We start from the raw sequence: 26,791 nt of genomic DNA, 5'->3' as shown, positions 1-26,791 counted from the left end.
GCGGTGCCTGGAGGGGAGTTTCTGAAGTTTCTACCGTGTCTGTCGATACCGTCAGGTAATGTGTCTCCTCGCTCTACCTCTTCGTAAAGAGCCTGCAAGATAAGTTAGGCTCTCATTCCGCCACTCACGGCCAGCCTTCCCTCCCCTTCCCCCAGCGCAAGGGAATGAAACAACTCCTCTGTTTTCCAAACCATCATTAATCAACCCTCGATGGATAGTGTCATCACGTTTCATTTACTCAGACTGGAGGAAGGATTCCAGTGGACGTGTTGAATCAGATTCAGCGGCGAGGGGAGATCGCGGGTCACAGACGTGGTTTGCACTGCATCCCTGAGGCCAGATCCCCTCTCCACCCCACATTTGGTCTCACTTCTCACGCACAATTCTAGATCGAGGCCCCGTGTTGCCAATTCTTTATTCCGTGCCGCAGGCTGTGCTGGCTGATGGGGCGTGGTAGTGACTCAGTGTGCATTATTACTAAGTAGCCCTGGTCTCTCTCTCCCTCTCACTCTCTCTCTGCCCCTCATTTGCTCCCCCCCCCCCCACCCTTTCTCTCCAAACGAAAAACTAAGGAGCCAGGGTTTGGACTGTAAATCCCAGCATAAAATCTAGAGGTGGTGGTTAACTCTTTGTCCAGAATACGAGAAACATCACTCATTTTGCAGATGGCACTCTTGGTGATGCCAACAGAGAAGGCATGGAGCCGAGGGCTGGGAAACCTGGCCCTGCCTGGGGAAAATCCTTTCACAGGCCGGGCCCTCATCTGCGAAGTGAGAGGCACAGATTAGGTTTCCCGCATCCTGATGCCCCAGCGCTAAAATTCCACGACTGACTAAGAAAATCTACCAAGAATATCTATGTGAATCATCACCTGAAAGTCTAAGTAATGATTTTGCGTGTATTCGGAGGACACTGATACAGGAGTTTGACCTTGCTCTAAAGAAAGGAATATGAACGTATCAGAGGAAGGTGTTTTGCATAGTGAGCTTTGGGCCCAAGACTTGAACTTTGGCTGTGAAAACTTACAGAATGGACACGTGAAACCAGAGTGACTGTCAGAATTGCAAAACTGGACCCTACGCAGTTTCCGTCTGAAAAAGTTCTTCCGTCTGAAGAATGGGAAACTGTCATTTAAAAATGGTGTCAAATGGGAACTCTTTTTCCCCACTTTGGTGGGGGGGTGGGGGCAGGGATGTTTAGCATATTGAAGCAGAGGGGCCATGAACTAGCTGTTACTCTTGTTTTAATTTTGATGGGAAAACTTTGTAGCAGCAGGAAGAGGCTTTAAGCTCATGTAAAGGGGAGGAAGCTGCCCCTCTGGTCTGCCTGCCAGATCTGCCTCGTATCTTGGTATTATTTTGTCCAGGGGCGGCAATTTCTGGTCAGTGCTAGTGTAAGCCACGGGATAATTTCCTGTCTAGGGACTCCTCATGGAGTGCAAGGCCAGCATTAAATTGAAGCCGTTTAGAGGTGGACACAGTTTGTGAGCGGCTGCCCACAATTCAGAAGTGGAGACGGGAGCACTCGGAAAGGAGCAGCAGAGTGCGCATTCCAGTCGGTCTTTGAAGCCCTTGGCTTACGCTCCCCGTGTTTCCGCCACCCCCTTGGGAAACCTCCCTCTTCTTCGGCCACAAACATGTACAGAGAGCAGCCTGGCAGAGAAGTAACAGCAGTGGAGGGCACCGCACAGCAGGGGTGCAAATAGGAATATGGCGAGGCCTTTCTGGGACGGGCGCCGCAGGCTGCTGTCAGACCAGTGGGCGAGGTCTCAGGAAAAGGTAGGCTGCCTGGAGGAGGCGACCCGAAGAGCCAGGGTTAGCCCTGCTAGCCTGAAAGGGGCCGGATCTAGGAAGGAGTCTTTGAGAGAATTTGGCGCATAAGGACACGGGGGGGGGGGGGGGGGGGGGTGCACATAGGATGTGTGGAAAGAATGGGACAGGGGACACAGAGCTGAGAAAGCCAGCCTGGGAGTATCGCCCACTCTCGAGTTATAGAGAAGGGACAGGTAACTGTTTGGTGGGTGACTGAAAAGACGTATTTGAGAAAGACAAAAAAAGTTTATACTCAGCAAAAGTTCGCGCAGGAGGTACAGGTCTACCCTTTCCATTTTGCTTGGCCCTTGGGTGTCAGTGGGTGCCGTTTGTATTTACTACAGTAGTATTTGTGCCTGCACACGCACCCACGCGTGCCCTCGAGGCGCTTGCTGTCCCCGCAGCCAGGGGAGCTCAAGAAGTGTCCTGGGAGGCTGGCCGATCTGATGACTTTCAATGGGACTTTGATTGACTTCCCAGAGAGCACCTGTGCGGGGGGGGAGGGGGGCGCGGAGGACAGCCCGGGGCAGAGCCCCAGGGAAAGGGCTGAGAGGGACAAGGATGGAGGCCAGCCTGGGGACACCAGGAGCACCCATCTGGGAGACAGCCCTGTAAGGAGGAGGGGGGATTTGGCCATTGGGATTTTTAAACAAGGAAGTCCTCGGAGAACTCGGCTAGACCCTGTCAGCGTGGTGGTTTAGGCAGAAGCCACATGCCTGGCCTCGTTGCCCCTCTCTGTCCCTGGCTCACCTCCCCTGTTCCCAGCTCCTCGGATCCTTTCCTTCGTTGGCACAGCTAAGTCTCTAAACCTGGCTGGCTTGTCTTCACCACCTCGTCTTCCCTGTCGGTCCTCCCCTGCCGTTCCCCAGCCCACACCCTGGAAACAACTTATTCCTGTCATAACTTAAATGCAATTATTTGGTCCTCATTTTCAAAAGCAAGTTCATATTGGTTTTTTTCTATAAAATACCATTTTTATTTTTTTAAATGTGTACTTATTTTTGAGAGAGACAGAGCACAAGCAGGTGAGGGGCAGAGAGAGAGGGAGACACAGAATCCGAAGCAGGCTCCAGGCTCTGAGCTGTCAGCACAGAGCCCGACGCGGGGCTCGAACCCACAAACCGCGAGATCAGGACCTGAGCCGAAGTCGGAGGCTTAACCGACTGGGCCACCCAGGCGCCCCAACGAGGAATAATGTTTTAGCAGCAGCATTCTCTTTGTGTTTTACCTGGCAATCCTGTTCTCAAGGTCTCTCTCTCTCCTATTTCTTTGGCTTCCTCTTCCCAAGCTGCACAGAGTAGGCAGAGCCAATTGGATAAATGTGTTTGTACATTTTTTTTTATTGTGGTCAAATATACGAATCATAAAATTTTTGCCATTAGAAATTTTTTTTAATGCTTATTTATTTTTGAAAGAGAGAGAGCATGCATGTAAGCGAGGCGGGGAGGGGCAGAGAGAGAGGGAGACCGAGGATCCAAAGCAGGCTCCGCACTGTCAGCACAGAGCCCGACGCGGGGCTCTAACTCATGAACCGCGTGATCGTGACCTGAGCCGAAGTTGGATGCTTAACCGACTGAGCTACCCAGGCACCCGCCTTCTGAATCCTTTTTAAGTGTGCAGTTCATGCCTGACATACGTTCGCGCTGTTATGCGACTGTTCCCGGCGTCCATCTCCAGAAACTTCTCATCTTCTCACGCTGAAAGTGCCCACCCATTGAACACTAACCCCTCACTGCCTTCTCTCCCCAGCCCCTAGCAACCACCTTCCGATTCTCTGCCTCGGTGAAGTTGACCGCTCGAGGTATCTCACCAATAGGATGATTGTGCATCCCCGCTTAGCTCCTTCAGTGCATTCCCACCACGTTTGTAAAATCTGCCGCCCCTCCCCCCCCCACCGGCTCCTTCCTATCTTAGTGCCTCTCCCAAGCCCACTCCTGGAACCTACCCACCCCTTCTGCACCGTGCCTTACCCCACCTCCTGCTCAAGGACACCTTCCCCAAGCATCCCTCCTAAAACAATTCCACCCCAATCCCCCACTCACTCCATTCTTCTCTGTCTTGGCCTCCTGTTCCTTTCTTTCATAACATTTACTGCAGTTTGAACGTTTTGGTAAATTCTTGTCTACCTTTTATCCCCGGCTCTCAGCACAATGCCACGTAAATAGGATGTGCTCAATAATATTTGTTGAATGACTATACTGACCAAAGTGGGGACTGTCTATAGTCAATTTAAAACAATAAATTTCGGGGGCACCTGGGTGGCTCAGTCCATTAAGCAGCTGACTTAGGCTTGGGTCACGATCTAACAGCTCATGAGTTCTAGCCCTGCATCAGGCTCTGTGCTGACAGCTCGGAGCCTGGAGCCTGCTTCGGATTCTGTGTCTCCCTCTCCCTCTCTGCCCCTTCCCTGCTCACGCGTTCTCTCCCTCCCTCTCTCTCTCTCTCTCTCTCAAAAATAAACATGAAAAAATTTTAAACAACAAATTCTTTGTTCTCTGCTTCACGCAGCTCTGAAAGAATGTTTAGAAGAATGTGTCTTTTAATGTGTGCTGGGTCACTATTCAGGTGTATATAGCCATAAAGTATTTTCCTGATACATTTATTCTTCCTCTTCCTCCAAGTGTGTTTACTTTCCTGCACAAAACTTACTTTGTTGAACTAAACACAAAGGAGAGAAGAAGGAGGAAGTAGATACAAGTATCTGGGCCTTTATGCAAAGACAAAGAGCTGCTTTGTTTCTCATTCTCTGTGGAATCAAGAACACCAGGAGGAACGAGAAATTATAAGTGAAACGTTTAACACCGAAGCCAGTGGTGGATGCATTTAATTTGGGGAGAGGGGAATACAAGCAAGTTTTTCCTCCCACTGTGTCATTCAGATCCTTGCGTGGCCTTTTTCTGATTCTGGGAGAGCCCTGTAGCCTCACCTGCACCAGCAGGCAGGGGCAAGGGATGCTGGAATTCAAGTGGCCGTGTGGCTGGCTGATTCTTCTTCGAATGTCGGGATTTCCGGGGCGCCTGGGTGGCTCAGTCAGTTAAGCGTCAGACTCTTGGTTTCAGCTCAGGTCACAGCCTCCTGGTTTGTGAGTTCAAGCCCGGCATCAGGCTCCATGCTGACAGTGCAGAGCCTGCTTGGGATTCTCTCTCCCCCTCTCTCTCTCTGCCCCTCCCCTGCTCACGCTCTCTGTCTCTCAAAAATAAATAAACTTAAAAATGGGGCACCCAGGTGGCTAAGTGGGTTAATAAACATCTGACTTCTGCTCAGGTCACGATCTCACAGTCCGTGAGTTCGAGCCCTGGGTTGGGCTCTGTGCTGACAGCTCGGAGCCTGGAGCCTGCTTCAGATTCTGTGTCTCCCTCTCTCTCTGCCCCTCTCCCATTCCCTCTCTCTCTCTCTCTCTCTTTCTCAAAAATAAATTTAAAAAAAAATTTTTTAAACGTCAGGATTTCCAGGTCTTGTTAATTATTTTATCCACATCTCCTCTCATGTGTAGAACATAATTGGGCAACGCACGAGGTTACAGAACTGACTACGAAGATGATATTCCTACCTTTTACCCACAGAAGATCCATACCTTCCTTCTCCCTGACCGCCTCCCCCTCCCCCCCCCCCCCCCCCCCCCCCCGCCAGGACCTCCAGCTTTGAGGTCCACCGCCCTCCGTGTAGTCGTCCCCGGATCCCTGGACGCTTGTCACTGCCACACTTCGGCTCAGGTTCACACTTTCTCCCTCCAGCCCCAGGAGACCCTGCCCTTGTTCGTAGGGACCCACGCAGGTAGACCTTCAGACTCAGGCCTCCCTGCCTCTTGAGTTTTCCTCTTCTAGGACTCTGTCCTGTCTTCTCCACTGCCCCACATTCCCTGGGGATGACCCATGGCTCCACCCCTCCGCAAGTCCCATCCGGCCCTCCGGCCCCCATGTGCCTGGCCCACCCCCTGGGACTCCTGCTTCCAACAACTGTACCCCTTCCCGCCACTTCCCACCCATGGAACCCTCTGCCTGTTGCCACGCCTCCCTCGCCCCCACCTCGTGTGTCTCTTCTGTCCCCACCAGGCCTCTGCAAGACTCCCTTGTGCCTCTCCGTTGGTCACACGTGCCTTAAGTCCAACTCTTTACTCGTTTTGCACCCCCCCCATCTCCCCCTGCTGCCACCGGCACAGATGTGACACACTGGCTCTTGGCACTTTTTTCTTTTTTTAATTTTTAATTTACATCCAAGTAAGTCAACACGGTGGCTCTTCCCACTTGCAATTCAAGGCCAGTACGGAGGTGCCTAGAACTTCTCCTCATGTTCCCAGACAGCTGACTCTCACCTTGTCCTCTGCCCCCGAACCTAACTCCTCCTTCCCCTTCTCTCTCTCAGTGGATTTCCTTGCTGTCTCTTTCGCCATCGCAGAAAGCCCCCCATTCTACTCGATCCTTCCTGCATCATTCACCAGGTCCCATCCCCTCTTGCTTTTTCAAGACATTGTTCTAGAAATTCTGCCTTGGCGTTTTCCCCTCATTTCTCTGCCATTCTCAAAGGAATTAGAATAAAGGTCTCCCTTTCTTCCATGTCTCTCTCCAGCTACCCCCACCTCCATGTTTCTCCTCTCTTGTAAGATCAAAAGCCCTGGAAGGACTAGCCTCATTTTTCCCAGCTCCTTTCCTCTTGCTCTCGAACTCGACACCATTCGACCAAACAGGTCCTGGCAAGCCTTGGATGGTCCCCACCACACTGAGTCCAAGGGCATCCCTCTGCCCCTTCTCTGGTGGCCCAGCAGCAGTGGTTGGAGCAGCTGGTCCCTCTCTGCTCCCAGACATGCTGGGATGCCATTCTCACTGGCCATTTCTTCCTCATCTCCCAAAATGTAAACATCGGAGGGGCCCAGAGCTCAGTCCTTGGACCTCCTCTTTCTTTCCCCATATTGACCTCCCAAGTGGTTCCATTGAAAGTGTTGTATTACTTTCCTAGAGGTGCCATAACAAATCCCTACCTCCTGGGTGGCCTAAAACAACAGGGATTTATTCTCTCACAGTTCCGGGGGCCGGAAGTCCTGCCAAAGATGTCGGCCTGGCTGTGTCCCCTCTGAAGGCTCTAGGGGAGAATGCTTCCTTGCCTGTCCCACCTCCTGGTGCTCCCTAGCTTGTGGCCACAGTGCTCCACTCTGTCTTCTTCTTCACAGGCCTTCTCCTCCGCATCTGTGTCTCAAATCCCCTCTGCCACCCCACTGGTCGTTGGATTCAGGATCTGCCCTGAATCCAGGATATGCCTCCCTAGCAAGATCCTCAACTAATTAAAACTGCAAGGACTCCATTTCCAAATAAGTCACATCCCGAGGGTCCAGGTGGTCATGTCTCTGAGGGGGGACACTATCTGACCCAGCACAGCTGTCTGTACTGTGACCCCTCTGAAGTGTATGTCCCTAGCTTGATCTGCCTCCCTGAGCTAACGGCTTACTCAGCATCTCCCCGTGGATGTGCATCGGGTATGTCAAACTCAACAATTCCCGAACTGAGCTCCTGTCCTTCCCCCTCCAGAGCCTGCCCACCCACCCATAGCTTCCTCCCCTTCAGGTGGTGGGATCTCCATCCTTCTAGTGGTCAGGCCCCAACCCCTGAAGTTGTTATTGACCCTCCTTCTCTTACACCGCGTGTCCAGTCCTTCCGCAAATCGGGTGATTCTGCCTCTAAAACAGACTCCCGTTCCTCACTCCCCCGCCGCCGTCACTCTAACCCAAGTCCAACGCTCTCTCTCCAACCAAATTACTCAGTAGCTGCCTAATTAGGCTTGTGCTTTAGGTTTTGCTCCCTTCAGCGCTTGTTTGTAACACCGTAGCCCGAGCGCTGCTTTGGAAACATGAATCAGACCAACGTCCTCCTCCCCTTGGCCTCTGGTTATGCTTTGCCTCACTCAGAATAAGAGCAAAAAGCCCCAGAGTGGCGATTTATCTGCCTGCAGTGCTAGTCTTGTTGTGGATTATCTTTGAGAAGTTTCATCTTTTCCTAACTATTTGATTCTTTTATTTGTATGGAAGTCAGGGTATGTTACAGGGTTTCATGCACTTGCCTTATCATTAAGACTCACCTTGAGCCCTTGTTTAAAATCTGTAGATTTTTGGGTCCTTCTCTTGGATATCAGTAATTAAGGAGCAGAGCTCAGGACGATCAGCAGGTGTCTTGGGGGCTCTGATGAGTTCTGGAAAGCACTGCCACGGAGAATTTGCTGAACTGAGTGAGTGATCATTTTTCTAGGTCTTACACCTTCTAAAGTACAGTTGCCCCTTGGACAACACAGGAGTTAGGGGCCCTGACCCCACACGCACTTGAAAATCTGTATATAACTTTTGACTCCCCCCTGGAGGTAACTACTGTATGGAAGACTTACTGATAACATAAAGTCAATTAATACGTATTTTGTATATTACACATATTACACCCTGTATGACAGTAAAATAAGCTAAAGAGAAACCAGTTATTAAAATCATAAGGAGCGGGGCGCCTGGGTGGCCCGGTCGGTTGAGCGTCTGACTTCGGCTCAGGGCATGATCTCATGGTTGGTGGGTTCGAGCCCCGCGTCGGGCTCTGTGCTCATGGCTCAGAGCCTGGAGCCTGCTTCGGATTCTGTGTCTCCCTCTCTCTCTGCCCCTCCCCCACTCACACCCTGTCTCAAAAATAAAAAAATTTAAGAATCATAAGAATACATTGACAGTAGTATACTGTATTTATTGACAAAAAAACAAAACAAACAAACAAACAAAACAACCCACGTAAAAGTGACCCATGCAGTCTGAGTCTGTGTTCAAGGGTCAAGTGCACTGTTTCTTTTCCTCGTTGCAAAGCTGTGGCCAACAGGGAGGATTTTATTTCTCTTCCCATTTTATGTTTGTGAAGACCAGTAACTATTTTCTCCAGCGTGAGGCACAGAAGATTCCCCCCCCCCCCCCCCCCCCCCCCCCCCCGTTAACCAAATACTTGACAGCTTTCTCCTAAGATTCCGCCTTTCCGGCTCCCCACTCCTCCCATATCCTTAGGAAGAGGAAAAGGGACAGGAGCCATCGCAGAGAGCAGACCTTCACCAGCTCCGTTAATAAACACAGGCCACTTTGGAAGCTTATTTCAAAAGGGTTGAAATGTAGCAACGTGGATGGAACTGGAGAGTGTGATGCTAAGTGAAATAAGCCATACAGAGAAAGACAGATACCATATGGTTTCACTCTTATGTGGATCCTGAGAAACTTAACAGCAACCCATGGGGGAGGGGAAGGAAAAAAAAAAAAGTTAGAGTGGGAGAGAGCCAAAGTGTAAGAGACTCTTAAAAACTGAGAACAAACTGAGGGTTGATAAGGGGTGGGAGGGAGGGGAGGGCGGGTGATGGGTATTGAGGAGGGCACTTTTGGGATGAGCACTGCGTGTTGCATGGAAACCAATTTGACAATAAATTTCATATATTGAAAAAAGAAAAATAAATAATAAAAATAAAAAAGAAATAAAAAAAGAAATGTAAATACAATGATTACAGCGCCTCTGTCTCAGGTATATTTGGAGTTTATCAGATCTCATCACAGGCTGCTTTCAGTTGGTCCCAGGAAAGAGAAGTCGGGGATTAGTTCCGGAGCCACAGCCCAGGCTTTGCCAACCCAGCCAAACTCAAGTTCTTTAAAGTGCGTCGTTGGAGTTGAAACACAGCACGCGCGCCTCTGTGTTTTCTTCCGTGCTTAGCTGTCCCACAACAGGGGACGTCTGTTTGCCGATGTGCTCTTTTCTGTCTGCCCCATTAGGAAGTAAATCCCACAGGGCAGGGACGCTGTTTCGTTGCCACCCGCCCAGAACAGGACCAGGCTCCTAGCGGGCAGACTGGCCTGTAAGTGGGAAACCCCGCCTCAGAATGACAGTGATCTCCATTCTTGTAGTGGACGAAGAGTGTCCTCTGGGGGTGGTATCCTCGTGAAGCTACAAGTGACCGGACCCCCCAGTACATTCCTAGCTGCTTTCTGTTAACTTGGGGCATACCCACGTATTGATATGATTGTGTAAATGTGAATACGTACCTAGTGAGTAATCCTAGAAGTCTTTCAAAGCGGACGTAGCACAAAACAGGTATTCATGCTCTGGGAAATTCTTGGAAAATGTGATCCATATCAGATCTTTTTTTTTTTTTTTTTTTTTTTTTTAACAGAGGTTGTTTTGCTTAGTAGAAGTCAGTGCAGGAGCACCTGGGCGGCTCAGTCAGTTAAGCTTTCGGCTCTTGATTTCGGCTCAGGTCATGATCTCACGGTTCATGAGTTTGAGCCCCACGTCAGGGTCTGTGCTGACAGCTTGGAGTCTGCTTGGGATTCTCTCTCTCTCTCTTCCTCCCCTGTTCACTCTGTCTCAAAATAAATAATCATTAAGAAAAGGTCAGTGCACGTTTCTGATAGAAATATTGAAAACAAATGAAAACATAGCATTCAGATGACATTTTCCTATTATAAGCTTTTTCGTGTGTTCTTATGCTACATTTCAGTTTTGTTTGTTTAATGATATTTTTTTAAGCATTGCATTGAGAATGGGTTTAAAAAGAAGAAAAGTCAAAGTAAAGTATACTCTAGCTTAGAAACTAAAAACCTTATACCCCGATTCCTCGGTCCCAATCTTAACAATTCTAATGCATCATTCCAGTTACCAGCACTGGTTATGGTCATTCCTCCCAGTCCCCACGGAAATGCATGATATGTACAATATGCTGCAACTCCGTAGCTTGATGTATCTTGGCTATTTTTGTATCAGTGTAGAATGATCCCCCTCCTTCTTTGTTTAAGCTTATTTATTCCGAGAGAGGGCGTGAGTAGGGGAGAGGCAGAAAGAGAGGGAGAGGGAGAATCCCAAGCAGGCTGTCAGCACAGAACCCACCTTCTAATCCTCTCTGTCTCCCTCTCTCTCCCTCCCTCCCTCTCTCTCCCTCCCTCTCTCTCTCCCTCCCTCTCTCTCTCTCTCCCTCTCTCTCTCTCCCTCCCTCCCTCCCTCTCCCTCCCTCTCTCTCTCTCAAAAATAAATAAAACATTTAAAAAAATGAAATTAATTGTAGGTTGTAGATCTACCAAAAGTGTGTGTACATTTAAAATTTTGATAGTTACTCCTGAAAGTCTTTCCGAAAAATGAGAGTATCTTTTGTCTCATCTGCTTGCCCAAACTTGGTATTGTTAGCATTCTCCAATCCAGTCGGATAGATCAGATTTAGCATTCGTTATTGTAATTTATGTTTATTTAACATAGATGAGGTCAAGCACCTTTTTCCATATTTATTCTTTGCAGTATATTTTTCTGCGAACTCTTTAAACCTTCTGCTCATTTTTTCTATTAGCTCCTCACCATCCATTTTAGTTATTTCTAATTATGCATTAGATTTGTACTATAAATTCTGTGTTTTGTATGTATTGGACTGAATATTTTTTCAATATTTTTCCAATATATTTTCCAATAATTTTTCCTTTTATTAAAAATAAATATCACGTTATAAACATGTATGTGCTGGGGCGCCTGGGTGGCTCAGTTGGTTGAATGTCCGACTTCAGCTCAGGTCATGATCTCACCGTCAGTGATTTCGAGCCCCGCATCGGGCTCTGAGCTGATGGCTCAGAGCCTGGAGCCTGCTTCCGATTCGGTGTCTCCCTCTCTCTCTGCCCCTCCCCCATTCATGCTCTGTTTCTCTCTGTCTCAAAAATAAATAAACGTTTAAAAAAATTAAAAAAAAACCATTATGTGCCTTTACAACATAATATTCTGTTCCTATGATTATACGATGATTTCCTTAACATTCCGATATGAAGAACCTCCAATTCTTCCCTAATATAAATAACAATACAAAACATTTCTGGGGACAAACCTTTACTCATTTTGTTTCCTTACCACAGAACCCCTGCCCATCCCCTGCCCACTAGCCAGATAACAAGATCAGAATATAAATGTTTTTTATGTCTCTTGACATTCAGCTTGTTTTCACTGAGCAAAATTTGGCTTTTTTGGTTTGTGTCAAGTTTTTATTTAAATTCTAGTTGGGGCGCCTGGGTGGCTCAGTCTTTTGAGCATCCGACTTCGGCTCCGGTCATGATCTCGCAGTTCGTGGGTTCGAGCCCCATGTCGGGCTTTGTGCTGACGACTCAGAGCCTGGAGCCTGCTTCGGATTCTGTGTCCTCTCTCTCTGCCCCTTCCCGGCTTGCACTCTGTCTCTCTCTCTCTCTAAAAACTAAATAAACATTAAAAAAAAAAAACAATCTAAATACTAGTTAGTTACCGTAGAGTGTAATATTGGCTTCAGGAATAGAATTTATTGATTCCTCACTTACACGTAAGACCCAGTGGCAATGAACAGAGTGAATTGTTTCTCAGTTTGAGGTGTCAGGGCGGGGGGGGGGGACCGTCTGGGTTGGTTCACATCCCACCTCAGAGGAAATCGGTATTCGAGCTCAGAAACAAGACCCATCAGGTTCTTTTCTCACTTCCTCCCACTGTGGCGGGATAAGTTGTGAACCATTTGCTTCCTTCTCAAAATCTGCTTGCTTTTCAAAGCGATAAGCAGGAGCGGGGCTCATCAGCCACCGATCAGGGGGTAGCTCGTTTACGGCACAGTAGTACCGACGAAACTGATGATGACGGAAGAGGGGACGGTAAGCAAAGGAGCTTTCTGATCCCCAGTGTCATTGATTCACCGCCTTGTCCTGAGTGTGCAGAACTGGCCAGTCTCTTCCGCGGCAGGGGTGGGGGGGTGGGGACGTCGTTGGCGGACCATCCCTTTACCCTCTCGGGCAGCTGGTGGGAGGGAGCTCGCTGCCCACCCCGAGCGGAGGCAGCGTCTTCAAGTTTAGCCCCTGCCAAGACCGCTCGCGTCCAGTCGGCCAAAGCTGAGAGCTGCGAGCTGCCAGCCGGCGTGCCGGGGACCACACTCCGCCCTGTGCCGCAGCTTCCTGCCACTGTCCCTGGGCTCCACGGAATCCGCTCCGCTGTCTGTCATGTCACCGTTAGGAGCCACATCTGGATTTTGGTCTTTTCTGTTATTAACAGCAGCAGCAGGAGGAGGAGCGTAGCAGTGACGAGAGTCGTCATCTTGCGCTGAACGTCCTTCCGTTCTCTTCTCAATCTCCTCTGGACTTTACCAGGTTGTTACTGATATTAGCCCCATTTTGCCAAGTGGGAAACCGGAGGCTTTGAGGAGAATCCCAGCCCCATCTTGTCTAAACTCCAGCTGAGCCCTTCTAAAGTTTAGGACGCAGAGTCGCAAAGGTCCCAGCTGTATCCCGAGGCAGCGTCGGTAATCTCTTTCCTGCCAGGCCCTAGGTGGGTCGTCGCAGTCGCCGCCAGGGTTTATGTGAGGCCGGATGGAGGAGCTGCCCCAGGCGAAGAAGTGATCGGGGAGGAGCTTTCCCTGCTTCCCAGTTTGGTTCGGTCCCGCCTGGTGAGCCACCGGGAAGCTGCACCTTGATCAGCAGGTGGGTGGGTGACAAGTGCTGTGCTGGGCTCCCTGCGGCAGAAAGCCTTTGCTGGGCTCAGGTCCTGCTTCCCGACGGTGCGAGGCTTCCACTATAGCTGTGGGGGAGAGGGGCGCGTGAAATAAACAGAACAGAAAATCTACCATTTTTAAGTGCGCAGCTCAGTGGCAGGGCCGTGCAATCATTACCACCGTCCATCTCCAGAACTTTTTTCACCTTGCAAAAATTAAAAAAAAAGAAAAAAAATTTTTTTTTAGATTTATTTATTTTTGATAGAGACAGAGCACAAGTGGGGGAGGGGCAGAGAGAGAAGGAGACGCAGAATCTGAAGCAGGCTCCAGGCTCTGAGCCGGCAGCCCAGAACCCGACACGGGGCTCGAACTCACAAACTGCGAGATCATGACCTGAGCTGAAATCGGTCACTTCACCGACTGAGCCACCCAGGCGCCCCTCACCTTGCAAAAATAAAACACTATACCCATCAAACAACTCCCCGTTCTCCCTCCCACTGGCCTCTTGCAACCACCATTTTCCTTTGTGTCTACGAATTTGACTACATGAAGTCCATGACATGAGTGGAACCATACAGCATTTGCCCTTTCGTGCCTGGCTTAGTTCACTTCACATAATGTCCTCGAGGCTCATCCATGTTGTAGCAGGTGTCAAAATTTCACTCCTCTTTAAGGCTAAATATTCTGTCGCATGTATAGATCACATTCTGCTTATCCATTCACTCATCAGTGGACTCTTAGGTTGCTTCCACCATTTGACTATTGTGAATAATGCCACTGTGAATAGGGGTGTACAGATATCCGTCAGATATTGTATAAATATCTGCTTTTAATTTGGGGCGTATGTACCCAGAAGCGGAATCGATGGATCCCAGGATAATTCCATGTTTGTGTGGTAATGTTTTTAGGAATACCCGTTCTGTCTTCCTTATATGGTTGTAGCATTCTGCATTCCCACCAGCAGTGCACAAGGGTTCCAGATTTCTCCATATCCTCACCAACACTTGTTACTTTCTGTTTTTCTTTGGTGTCTCTTTGTTGGTCTTTACAATAGCCATCCTGATGGGCGTGAAGTAGTCTAATTAAAGTTCTCTCAAGAAAACCTCTATGGGAATTAGTTGACAGATTTGTCTTCCTTTTTCGCTACTTAAGAAGGTGAGTCTCCTTCATGGAAACTTGCTGATTTGAGTATGATTATTCAACGAAACTGTCTCCATGGAAAGTTTGATGTCGGTTTGATTGCTTGCTGTCGGTTTGATTAAATTTTGACCGGTCACAGGAAACTTACGAGCCCCAAGTTCGCATATGCCAAACTGCCCTCATCTGAGAGCTCTGACGGTAGTCGGACAGACTGCAAACTTTAACTTGGCCACTTTTTAAGTTATCTAGTTTTGGGTTTTTTTCCTCTCTCTCTCTCTTTTCCCTCCTTTTACCTGCTTGTGAGCATTCCACTACGTGTACCTCTTGGTAAAGGAAGATGCCAGTCTGGATGAAGGGTTCAGAGCGCAGGTGGTGGGACCAGCCAGACTTGGATTAAAACCCAAGTTTATCCAGGAAAAAATGACCTTCTCCAAGACTCCGCTTCCTCATCCTTACCACGAATATCGCCTGCCTCGTGGGCTTGTTTTAAGGAGTATAATAAATGCTTCGCCAGATGCCTGGGCAGAGTAAGCAGCGTGTAGCTATAATCGTCACCGTCCCCACCATCATTATCAAAGGAAAAGACTTCACTATTTCTTAGCAGTTTTGCTTGACAGGGAAGAATAAAGAAGAACGTTATAATAACCAAATAAAGCTAAAACAAAATTTCTAGGAAGTTTTGACCCAAAACCCAGCGGGGGGGTGAGCTCCGTGCTCCCTCCATCCAAACTACACATTAAAGACTGTAGGAATCCAGTGTAGAAAGATCAATGAATATTTATAGAGGAGTGTTTCTATAAAACCATCAAGTGCTGTAAGACACGTGCTGCCACATTTGGACTACAGAGGGGATGTGTTCTCACTTAAGCTTTCTGTTTGAAAGCTCCCTGTTGTCTTTATGTCATTAAATGGTCTTTAGGTCAGTTGAGATGGACTCTAGAGGCTTCCTGTTACAAGGACCCTTCACACAGACCCTAGGTTTTACTCAGTTGTTCCTCATTTGTTCCATTCCAGCTTATTAATCCTATCCCCATCATTATTTCACGAGCCCCCTAGGGCATTTGAAAGTAATTAGTGATTGCAATCCTCTTTTTCCCAAGTGTAGGAAGGAAATGCCTATCTAAAGAATGAAGTTACCGATGCCTAATAGGACAGGTAAAGCATAAGAAACCAGATTTTTTTATTCTCTCCTGCCTTTTGGCACTTTGCTTGTTTAATTTCTCTCGTTGCTGGTCTAGATGACAAATGTTTTCCAACCAGCCAATTCTGAGACAGGTTGTATTTTCAGTTCCAGTTTCTCATTTAGGCTGGAACTTCCTGGGGCAGATTTTAGCTTTGCTTGAGAGATCACGCTGAGTCTCTCAATTAGGCTCCTTCCATTCCTTTGTTCCCTCCGTCATCCGATTCAAATGCAGGCTTCTTCCTCATTAAAATAAAAAATGACTCACTAAGCCAGATAGCTTGTTCCTTGCCAATTTCTCAGGAAAGTGATAGTAATTAGGACGAACAGAACACCGGAGCAAGACTTCCAGAGCAAGGCCATCCACACGAGCCTTTTGTTATCTGTCCAAAGCATCACTCCGATTCTCTGGTGAAAGCAGCCCAGTGTGTGTGCCCAGCAGACCATCCACAGAGCACAGGCCTGGGAAGGCTACTGAAGGCTCAGAGCCTGTGAACCAGAGGGAGCCTGCTGGAAGGCGGGCGGGGGAGAGGGGGGCGTGAGTCCTGTGTGGGATGCTGGGACGCTGGTTGCTGATGGGGCTTCTAAGAAAAACAGGAAAAGATGCGTGACCTCTGTGGTCAGTTGCTAGCAAGGAAGGTCACTTGCAAGGTTTATTTGAGCTCTGCTTTGGTATGTAAGAACATAATTGAGGTTTTTTTTGTTCCCCCTCCAGAGTTGTAGTCCACATGAGATAAGCCTCTGATACTGACCCAAAGCCTGTAGTCATTAGGTATTTTCTGCCCCAAGCGGAACTGTACTGAGAGCCGCGAGTCGGTCACTGGCAACTCGCGTCTCCATAAATGTATTTGATGATGGAAGCCACGGGTCACTGGAAAGGGCAGGACCCGTGTGGCCTTCCTCAGAGCGGCCCAGGCAGGGGTGTGTGGAGAGGGTCTGCTGAGCTGCCTGCCATGTTTATGCCTCCTTTGGGGAAGAGGAACACACAGACTTTCTCTACCTAAATGTTACTGTTGGAGCAGGAATTTAAAAACGAGTGAACTCAGCTCAAATGCTGCTGAAAAGTTTGGTGTGATTTCCGACCTTGTACCCTGGGGGGGAAAAATGTATTTGCAAAGTAAATAGGACTCTAGATTTTGTGTTCCGTCCCCACTTTGCATACGTGCGTGTATATGTGTTTGTTTGCAGTAGAAAATGATGGGCAGAGGGAGCAGAGGCTGTTAAGAGTTCTGAACACTCGCCCTGCGCTTGTGTTGTATTTGTGTGTGTACGTGTGTGTGTCTGTAAAACCACATCTGTAGACGTGGATGTACCAGAACGTAGACACCCACGGACCGCAACGCCCCGTCAAGTGTGCCCGCGAGGACCCTCTGAGATGCTGGGTGAGGATCGGAAACCCACCCCCCCAATCCAGCTCACCCACCCACCAGGTCACCTGCCCTTGGAAGACATGGCGCCTTCTGATTTGTTGTGGGCCAGGGAGGGTACACGGGTTGGGAGGGAGGACACTTTCTATTTCACACCAGCAGCAAAAATAGGCCAGTGTGTTTGGGGTCAGAACATTTGATAACCCCTTCTTTCTCTGGTGGCACACCTATTTTTAGCCCCTTGACTTCCCCCATGTTTGAAAGCTGATTGGCAGACCCCTGATGACCAATGTCTTTTCTTCTAACAGCACATTCAAATGGCCTCTCGGAAAAACTTGCATTGCATGAGACCTAAAGCCTGCTTATTTAACACCTGCCCTTTAACTCGGGAAACAGCATGTTTAATGTCGCCCCCGTGCCTAGAACTTTCACCAGGTACTAGATGCCTGGAATTTCACCAGAGCCCCTCTGGGCTACTGGCCCAGTAGCCTGGGATCCCAGGGGGTCACTATCTTAGTTAATAATTCCTCACTGCCCTCCCAGGACAGCAGTGAACAACACGCGTGTGCACACACACACCCCCCAAAGGCAGAAATGTCACCCTCATATATTTCCACTGAAGGTACAGAAAGAGGAACCAAGAAATGTACGTTTGTCATGCTATTTGAGCTGAAGAGCATGAGAAATGCAAAACACACCCAAACCTAAATCAGTTCGCTTAAAACCAGGAGCACGAAAACATCGCCAACGTTACTTTTTACGTGACTGTTCTCATTTTAGATGATGGAGGTGCTTTGTATTTCAAATTTCCCCAGTAGCTTCACACCCAGACTCTCTAATACAGAGTCAGGAATTGGCACACGGACAGAAGAGACCTATTTAATTGCTGCTTTAGCCTCAGCAGGTGGTTTGCGGAATTGAGGTCCTCTCGTGTTTGTACATCGCTGGGCCTGGCGTTGTGAAGCTGCCATGGTCCGGGATGATGAGAGAATCTCTTCATCTGATTTAAAACATAAAGGTCAAGTCAAGGGTGCCTGGGTGGCTCAGTCGCTTAAGCGCCCGACTCTTGGTTTCGGCTCAGGTCACGATCCCCCAGTTCGTGGGATCGAGCCCCACATCGGGCTCACTGCTGTCCGCTCAGAGCCTGCTTCAGATCTTCTGTCCCCCCTCTCTCTGCCCCTCCCCTACTCATGCATGTTCTCTCTCTCTCTCTCAAATATAAATAAATATTAAGAAAACCATTTTTAAAGAAATACTAGCATAGGGGTTAGGCTCTCATTTTAACTGCTAAACGTACACAAGGGAAATTAAATTGACTTCCAGACCATCACATTAACCTGTGGTATGATTCTGGGAAAGAAATTTCCTTTCAGCCTCGTTAAAGTTCCAAGGGCAAGGATAATTATTGCCTTTTTTTTTTTTTAATAACATATGGGTCATCAAAATCTGTCCCCAAGAGCCAGAGAGGTGTGGATACTTGGTGCCATGTTCTAGAAGCTCTGTCCACGCCACCAGTGCACATCTGTGTGGGTCATCTGCTTCCTGAGTGCTCTGGCCAACTGCGGTGCAGGCCCAGGTTGAGATTGTAGCCAACTTTGGCTCGCTGGGCTTCCTGACCGGTTTACGTATAGTTACTGGAATGTTACATAAGGGCCCAGGAACAGAAACGGGCACACCCTACACCTGCCCTGATTTATATTCCCGCAGGGCTCGTAGGTAAACAGGTGAGGAGCAGAGAGCCCTGGAACCACAGCATTCCCCGAGGAGAGCTGGGTAAGGCTTCTTAGAGGCAGTGACATCCCCACTGAGGCCCTCAGAATGAGTTGGCCAGGCCAAAGAGACCAGCGTGAATGTGCCCAGCAGAGGCAGCTGGGGAACCAGGATACGGGACAGGAGCTGCCCGTGGTGAGGAGGCAGGAGGGCTGAGCAGGGGCCGGTCACACGGGGCCTCAGTGGCGGGGTTACAGAGTTCAGACATTGGCCTGAGGCTGGCTCTGAGCAGGGAGTGACCCGGCCGGACTCACACAGAGGACTAAAGCATTTCTGTCGAGGGATGAGGTCACCTGGGCCCTCACGGAAGTGAGGGCTGGCCAAGCAGGGACCTGACTCCAACTTCACCCGGTAGGGGTTCACGTAGGCTGGGTCTTTCACGCCACCTGCCTAGTCAAGGGCCACACGCACCGTTCTTGCTTGTGAAAAGCTCTGAGAAGAGGTTTGGTGAAGGAAGGTTCCAGGAGATAGAAGTGAAAGCAGAAAAGGTACAGGGTGTGGCTTCGGCCCTGGAGGTGTTTACTGTCTGGCAGGCCTGACATGGTAAACACATTAAACAGCGTAAAAATAAAGACCGAGCTCTAATCGGTACCAGCACGTGGTTTTGTGCAAGGTGACCCTTGACGGTGGGCAGAGAGTGACGAGAGCTCATCGCAGAGGAGTTGAGGGAAGGGGAGGAAAGGCATTCCAGGAGAGGGTCCAGGAGAAGCACAGCCCGTAACAAGGAACAACACCTTGGCAAAGCGGCTTGGCCTTGCTGAAAGGGGGTTTGAACCGAGTGGATGGATGAGGGGTGAAAGTCAGGCCCTCCGAGCTGAGACTCTTGGATTTCAAGATAGAATCCAGAAGAATACATTCATTCCTATGTGACGCGATCCTAATTAGAACTTTCTAACTGCTCACCAGATACAGTTCCCTCCTTCCCTCCCTCCCTCCCTCCTTCCTTCCTTCTGTCTATCCTTGATTCCTTCCTTCCTCCCTTCCTTCCTTCCTTCCTTCCTTCCTTCCTTCCTTCCTTCCTTCCTTCCCTCCTGCCTTCCTTCCTTCCTTCCTTCCTTCCTTCTTTCCTTCCTCCCTCCCTTCCTTCCTTCCTTCCTTCCCTCCTGCCTTCCTTCCTTCCTCCCTCCCTTCCTTCCTTCCTTCCCTCCTGCCTGCCTTCCTTCCTTCCTTCCTTCCTTCCTTCCCTCCCTCCCTCCTGCCTTCCTTCCTTCCTCCCTCCCTCCCTTCCTTCCTTCCCTCCTGCCTGCCTTCCTTCCTTCCTTCCTTCCTTCCTTCCTTCTTTCCTTCCTCCCTCCCTCCCTTCCTTCCTTCCTTCCTCCCTTCCTTCCTTCCTTCCTTCCTTCCTTCCTTCCTTCCTTCCTTCCTCCCTTCCTTCCCTCCCTCCTTCCTTCCTTCCCTCCTTCCTTCCAGATCCTTATCTTTATAATTTGGTAGTGTTTTTCCCTAAACATCTCATTTGGATTTCCTTAAAAACTGAGTTCCGCGAGTAGTAGCTTCACCTCCCTGACTTTACTACAGTTCTGTTTCAATCTTTGCTTCTGTCCTGCTAGCGTGCTTTATTGTCAGGGTGAAGCTCTGTGGTCCTCGACAGTGCGGGGAGAGCTTGGAGAACCAGCCCTGTGGGCTGCTGATGAGCCTGACAGCAAGGATCTTGCTGACTGAGGACATCCTGTTCTTAATACCCTGATAATTTCCTTGTGTGGGCATGGCCCTTTCTCCAGCTCTGTTTCCTCATTTGAAGCACGGGGATCATGACATCCGCGTAGCTCCGTGCAAGAATTTAGTGGGGGTCTTAAAAAAGATTCCCCGCACATTAGGAAACGTCAACACACGTAGCGATGACAAAAATCTGGTTGAGATGTGATAACTGTTGATGGGGTTTTGGGGTGATGGCGGGCTTTGGAGCTGATGGCCAAGAAAGAATTCTTGAAGACACCTTTGGTGCAAAACGGTGATTTTATTAAAGCATGAGGACAGGACCTCAACCCTGGGGTTGCGTGGAATGACTGCTTGTATACTGTGGGGTTGGGGGAGGGAAAGTCAAGGCTTCTCGAAGTGATTTCCGTATGCTAAAGAGGATTGACAGGTGACTGGAGGCCTAGCTGTTGTCAGCTAAGGTTGTTTCTCCATTTAGCGAAGCATAATCATTTCCTGGAGATTAGGCTGTTGATGAGATATCTATAAACTGATGGAGACGTGATCAGTTTAACCATTTGTTTTCTGTCCTTTCCTTTGTTCTTGGGCAGCAAGGAGTGCCTGAGGAGTGTCACACGGGTCCCACCGGAGTGGGGGGGGAGGGGTGGTCGGGTGGAGGGGTTGTGCTAGCTTGTGCTTGGCCCTCAGCTTGCCTTATGGCCCTTTTCAACTATCACTGGAGATTTGGGGTGGGGGCAGCTCTTTTAGAAAGGACTCAAAATAGCAGTTGTAATTTATCCACTGTATTTATTTGTTTGTTTATTCGAGAGACAAAGAGAGTGAGCAGGGGAGGGGCAGAGAGAGAGACAGAGAGAATCCCAAGCAGGCTCTGTCCTGTCAGCACAGAGCCCAACGCAGTGAGATCATGGCCCGAGTCGAAACCAGGAGTCAGACTCTTAACTGACTGAGCCTCTCAGGCGCCCGCCTACCCACTGTTTTCAAATTTTTGAAAGCTCAGAATAATAGACGGGAAAGGATTTCAGGAACTTGTCTTTTTGGTTTTCCTGATGGTCCTCTGTGGTAGGTTACCCTCAACGGAAAATGAGAGCCCTTTTCTGTTTGCAGATTGCAGAGGGAATGGCATACATCGAGAGGAAGAACTACATTCACCGAGATCTACGAGCAGCGAACGTTCTGGTCTCTGAGTCACTCATGTGCAAAATTGCGGATTTTGGGCTCGCTCGCGTGATCGAGGACAATGAGTACACAGCAAGGGAAGGTATGTTGTCCTCACCGCTTCAGCTGTCTTGCTGTTTCGTTTTATTTCATTTCTCTCTCTCTCCCTTTCTCTCTCTCTCTTTTTTCTTTTACAAAGCAATTACAATAGTCATCATTTTAAAAAAAAGAACTCCTGGGGCTCCTGGATGGCTCAGTTGGTTAAGCGTCCGACTTTGGCTCAGGTCATGATCTCGCGATCTGTGGGTTCAAGCCCCACGTCGGGCTCTGTGCTGACAGCTCAGAGCCTGGAGCTGCTTCAGATTCTGCGTCTTCCTCTCTCTCTGCCCCTCCCCCCACTCGCCCTCTGTGTCTGTCTGTCTCTCTCTCTCTCCCCCCAAAAATGAATAAACCTTAAAAAAATTTTAAAAAGAAGAAAAGAACTCCTTTGGTAAAATGTTCACAATGTACCGTAGTTGCTGTTTGTGGGTCTATTCTAATAATCGTTTTTAAAAAATTACTCTCCTGATTAACTCCACACACTGTGTGTAAAGTTTATAAATGTTGTCATCTGTATTTCATTTTTTTTTTTTAATTTTTTTTCCAACGTTTATTTATTTTTGGGACAGAGAGAGACAGAGCATGAACGGGGGAGGGGCAGAGAGAGAGGGAGACACAGAATCGGAAACAGGCTCCAGGCTCTGAACCATCAGCCCAGAGCCTGACGCGGGGCTCGAACTCCCGGACCGCGAGATCGTGACCTGGCTGAAGTCGGACGCTTAACCGACTGCGCCACCCAGGCGCCCCGTCATCTGTATTTCAATTAAGCAAAGGAAAACAAAGAGAGACTTGGCAAACAAAGATTAGACTTTGTTGCTAATTGTATGTTAAAGCTTTTTGCCCAAACAACGAAGCACACTGTTCCTAACTGTGGAGAAAACATTTGTAACGATAATTCTGTATCCTGTATTCTGGCCTTTCGATAATTCTGTATCCTGTATTCTGGCCTTTCGATTGCGAATCAAAACTTGGAAAGTATGGCACACGGAGAAGTAAATGTAATGCTACAAAAATACACCCCTTTTATTTAACCACGTTCCATGTTCTTCTACACATACTAAAACGCACAGAGTAAGCTGGCTCATGGCTCTCTCTGTCTGGGGTTGTGCTCGCCTTTCCGTGTTGCTTAAGGTCTGAGGATCCTGAAGGTCTCACTCACGAAAGTTGCGTGCATATCTTTGTAGAACCAAGCATTCTCATGACATTCCCAAAAATTATTTAAACAAGGCTTATTTTCCTGGAAACACACGCGTGCCGTTTCTGGAAGACGTCTACTGGATTTATAAAGGCACATTGAGGGGCGCCTGGGGGGCTCAGTCGGTTAAGTGTCTGACTTCAGCTCGGGTCGTGGTCTCCCCGGTTTGTGAGTTTGAGCCCCGTGTCGGGCTCTGTGCTGCCAGCTAAGAGTCTGTGTCTCCCTCTGTCTCTGCCCCTCCTTTACTTGTGCTCTCTGTCTCTCAAAAATGAATAAATGTTAAAAAATGTTAAAAAAAAAAAAAAGGTGCATTGGAAACACCGCTTTGATCTGTTTAGCGTCTCTTGTGCCCATCATGGTTCAGGTGGCTCCCCCCTGAGGTTGGGTGATAACTTGTCCTCAGCGAAAAGGCAGGTGATGTAGGATGCCACGTTGTTGTCCTATCATCACCCTTCCCACCTTCTAGGTCAGGCCACGGGGACATTCGGCAGCTGCTAAGGCCTCATAGTAAGTGGGAGAGCCAAGAATCGAACCCAGGAGGGTAGCCTCGACCTACACCAGCCGGAATATATTCCACTGGTTTTGTTGGATATGACGAGACTGGTGTCTCACAAAAATAACTAACTGTTCTTGTGTGAGACAGGTGGCTTAGCACAGAGAGCTTGGGTTCTAGAATTAAATAGTAGCCATTTCAGGGCAACGGGAATGTTTAGCCTGTGCCAAGCACGCAGAGCAACCCAGTTGACTCTGGCACCAACCTTGGGGAGGTTCCATCTCCTCAGGTTCAAGACGGAGAGATACAGGTGCCCAGAAGGGCTAAAGACAGTTAAGTGACTTGCCAGGGTCACACCAAGTTGGAAAAAGACAGTTAAGTGACTTGCCAGGGTCACACCAACTTGCACTGGGCAGGACTGACCTCCCCCCACCCACCTCAAGACACCCTGCCCCTCCCCCACCCACCCCCCGACCCCCCCCTGCTGCTGCCCAGCCCTATGGGGTTAGTCGCCAGAACATGCTAGAGTGAGTACCCTGCGTGCAGGACCTAGCTGTTCTACAGGGCCGTCTCCTGTCCTTACTGTTCTAGTTCGGATTTCCAACTTGGGTCTGATACTTCAAGAAATTCCAGAATCCTGGTGTCCTTACTGCTTCCCTCTGGGCAGATCATTATGCTACTCAGTTCCCGCAAGTAGTAATGTTTGCTCCGAGCAAATGAAGGCAGGAGACCTGAACATTTGGAGTCGTATCTAAAATTCCCGCTGGTGTGGGTTTACAGAGATTGCCCGCCAGAATGTGCGTGTCAAGGGATTATTTATATTCCATACAAACATAGAATGGGTTCAGTGACCATCTGAACACTGAAGATGTATGCTTTGGAGACCGGTGTCGGGGGACAAATACGTGAGTGAAGAATAAATGCCTATACATTCCGTGTCACGTTCTTTTGTTTCAGGTGGGCCCGTCATGATGTCCCTGGGAGGGCACACAAGGAACTTTGCTTCTCACAAGGGGAATGCCCAAAAGGGACACAGGGGAGGGAGGCGACTATTTTCAGTATGATGTTTTCTACTGTCTCTGTTTTGTACTGTATGGAGGCATTCTCTGTTCAAAAGAAATGATTAAAATCTTCCCCCAGAGAAGGAAAGTATGAAGGCCACATGCCCAGGACTTTTTTCGTGTCAGCTCAGAGGCCCAAGTGACACATGTCTTCTCCCTTAGGTGCCAAATTCCCCATTAAGTGGACGGCTCCAGAAGCGATCAACTTTGGATGTTTCACGATTAAGTCTGATGTGTGGTCCTTTGGAATTCTCCTGTACGAAATCGTCACCTATGGGAAAATTCCCTACCCAGGTATCGTTTGCTTACCTATTTTCATTCGAGTAGTACCCATGAAGAAAAAAAAAGCCAAAGGGCAGGAGGCATAAAAAAATAAACCCATCCCAAAAGTTAAGAATAAGCCCTTTGTGCTAGAACTTGACTGTGACTATCTTTAGTGGAAAGTGTTCTAAAATAGGCTTAGACACTTCCCTGCCTTCTTATTGATTGATGTGTATTGAATGTGTATTGATTGAATGTGTATTCCCTTTTTAAAAAAATTTTTTAACATTTTATTTCATTTTTTGATTGAATGTGTATTCCCTTTTATTTTTATTTTTTTAATTTTTTTTTTCCAACGTTTATTTATTTTTGGGACAGAGAGAGACAGAGCATGAACGGGGGAGGGGCAGAGAGAGAGGGAGACACAGAATCGGAAACAGGCTCCAGGCTCTGAGCCATCAGCCCAGAGCCTGACGCGGGGCTCGAACTCACGGACCGCGAGATCGTGACCTGGCTGAAGTCGGACGCTTAACCGACTGCGCCACCCAGGCGCCCCTGTATTCCCTTTAAAAAAAAAATTTTTTTTAACATTTTATTTCATTTTTTAAGGGACAGAGACAGAGTGGGAGCAGGGGAGGGGCAGAGAGAGGAGACACAGAATCCGAAGCAGGCTCTGAACTCTGAGCTGTCAGCACAGAGCCAGATGCGCACAAGATCATGATCTGAGCCTGAGGCTTAACTGACGCTTAACCCCAGGCGCCCCTTCCCTTTGTTTTTCTACTTAATTCCACCACTTAATGCCTGGAAGGCGCCTGGCACCCTCATAGGCGTTGCTGTTACGAGGATGTTTTTGGACACAGGCGCCCTTCCTCGGCAGTGCACCTGTCAGAGGAGGAAACAGACACAACAGTGAGGATTTACAATGCTTTTTGGCTAGTTTTGAAACAGATTATATTGTATAAAGTACTTTGGAGTCTCTGCCTCTTCAGGAAGGGACCACCTCTGCTTCTCAGTGAAAGATCTTCCCAGTCTGTAACTTACTGAATGTGAGGCCATCCATTCAGTGCCTCTAGATTCCTAACACCCGAAGCCCTTGGAGCCAGACTGTGCCGGCCCGCCCTTTTTTCCCAGGATCCATGCCTGAATATGCAGGAAGAAGGATTTCTCCCAAAGCCTCCGCATTTTTGTTAATGTTCGGCTTTTTGCAAAATCGATGATACGATGAAATTACAGTTAAATCTTTAATGTTTCAATCATTCCCTCATTCAAAAAAATACCTGAGGGCGTCGGACACCTCGAGGTGCCTGGATGCCGCAGTCACAGCTCCTGTGCCTTTGAGAGCTGATATGATATCCTAGCAGGAAGGGACTGGTAACAGTCAACTGGGCGACGGACTGTCAGAGGGCGCAGTGGACTATGGAGTGGCTTAAAGATCAGTGAGTAGGGGAGGAGGGTAGCTGGTTGTCTACTGTGATCCTGGTGGCAGCAGGGACTCAGCAATTTGAGGAGGGAGCCACAGGGCTGTCTGGAGGGCCCAGTGACCCACAGGGGAAACAGCCATTGTATGACTTCCTGAGGCCCCGTGGTTTGGGTCTCAGTGAGTGCTTGCCGGATGAATGAATGAACGAATGATGTGCCATTTAACGTCTAGACAGACACCGTGCTATGGATGAGAAAAACTTGTGGACAGAGTAGCAATGTGGCCTTCGTGCTCCTGATCACCCTCAGTGCGGTTTTGGGATGAGCCATGGACAATCAGGGACCAGGGGACCGGGAAGGGGAGAGCCTCAGGCGGTGGGCTGACCGTCCCATGAAATCCTTCTTGTACCAACGTTTCATATTCTGACTGCCAACCCCGCTCTAGATGCCGAAGTGAATGAAAACACTACTATAAAATGGGGAAAATGTTTTTTTTAATTTATTTATTTTGAGAGAGACAGTGTGAGTGTGGAGGAGCAGAGAGGGAGAGAGAATCCCAAGCGGGCTGCATGATGCCAGTGCAGAGCCCAACGTGGGGCTCGAACTCATGAAACCGCGAGGTCGTGACCTGAGCTGAAACCAAGAGTCTTTTGCTTAACCAACTGAGCCACCTAGGTGCCCAAGGAAAATATGTCTGGATCAGTCCTGATATCTGACATTACATATCTGC

At 48.7% G+C, this 26,791-nt stretch overlaps 1 protein-coding gene across 7 annotated transcripts in view; it reads left to right on the top strand.

Annotated features, from left to right (window-relative positions):
• Positions 1–26,791, top strand: part of LYN (LYN proto-oncogene, Src family tyrosine kinase) — a 127,318-nt gene that overhangs the window by 89,023 nt on the left and 11,504 nt on the right. For all 7 annotated transcript variants that reach the window (XR_008292805.1, XM_027042887.2, XM_027042888.2 and 4 more), the window contains exons 11-12: positions 21,483–21,636; positions 24,544–24,675. Coding sequence is in view for 6 of the 7 variants with exons in the window: in XM_027042887.2 (XP_026898688.1) it covers positions 21,483–21,636; positions 24,544–24,675 (286 nt within the window). In the remaining variant the exon portion in view is untranslated. The remainder of the gene's footprint in view (positions 1–21,482; positions 21,637–24,543; positions 24,676–26,791) is intronic.

Source organism: Acinonyx jubatus, chromosome F2, assembly GCF_027475565.1.
Source record: "Acinonyx jubatus isolate Ajub_Pintada_27869175 chromosome F2, VMU_Ajub_asm_v1.0, whole genome shotgun sequence".
Taxonomy (NCBI): Eukaryota; Metazoa; Chordata; class Mammalia; order Carnivora; family Felidae; genus Acinonyx; species Acinonyx jubatus.
This window is presented reverse-complemented; position numbering and strand designations above follow the sequence as displayed.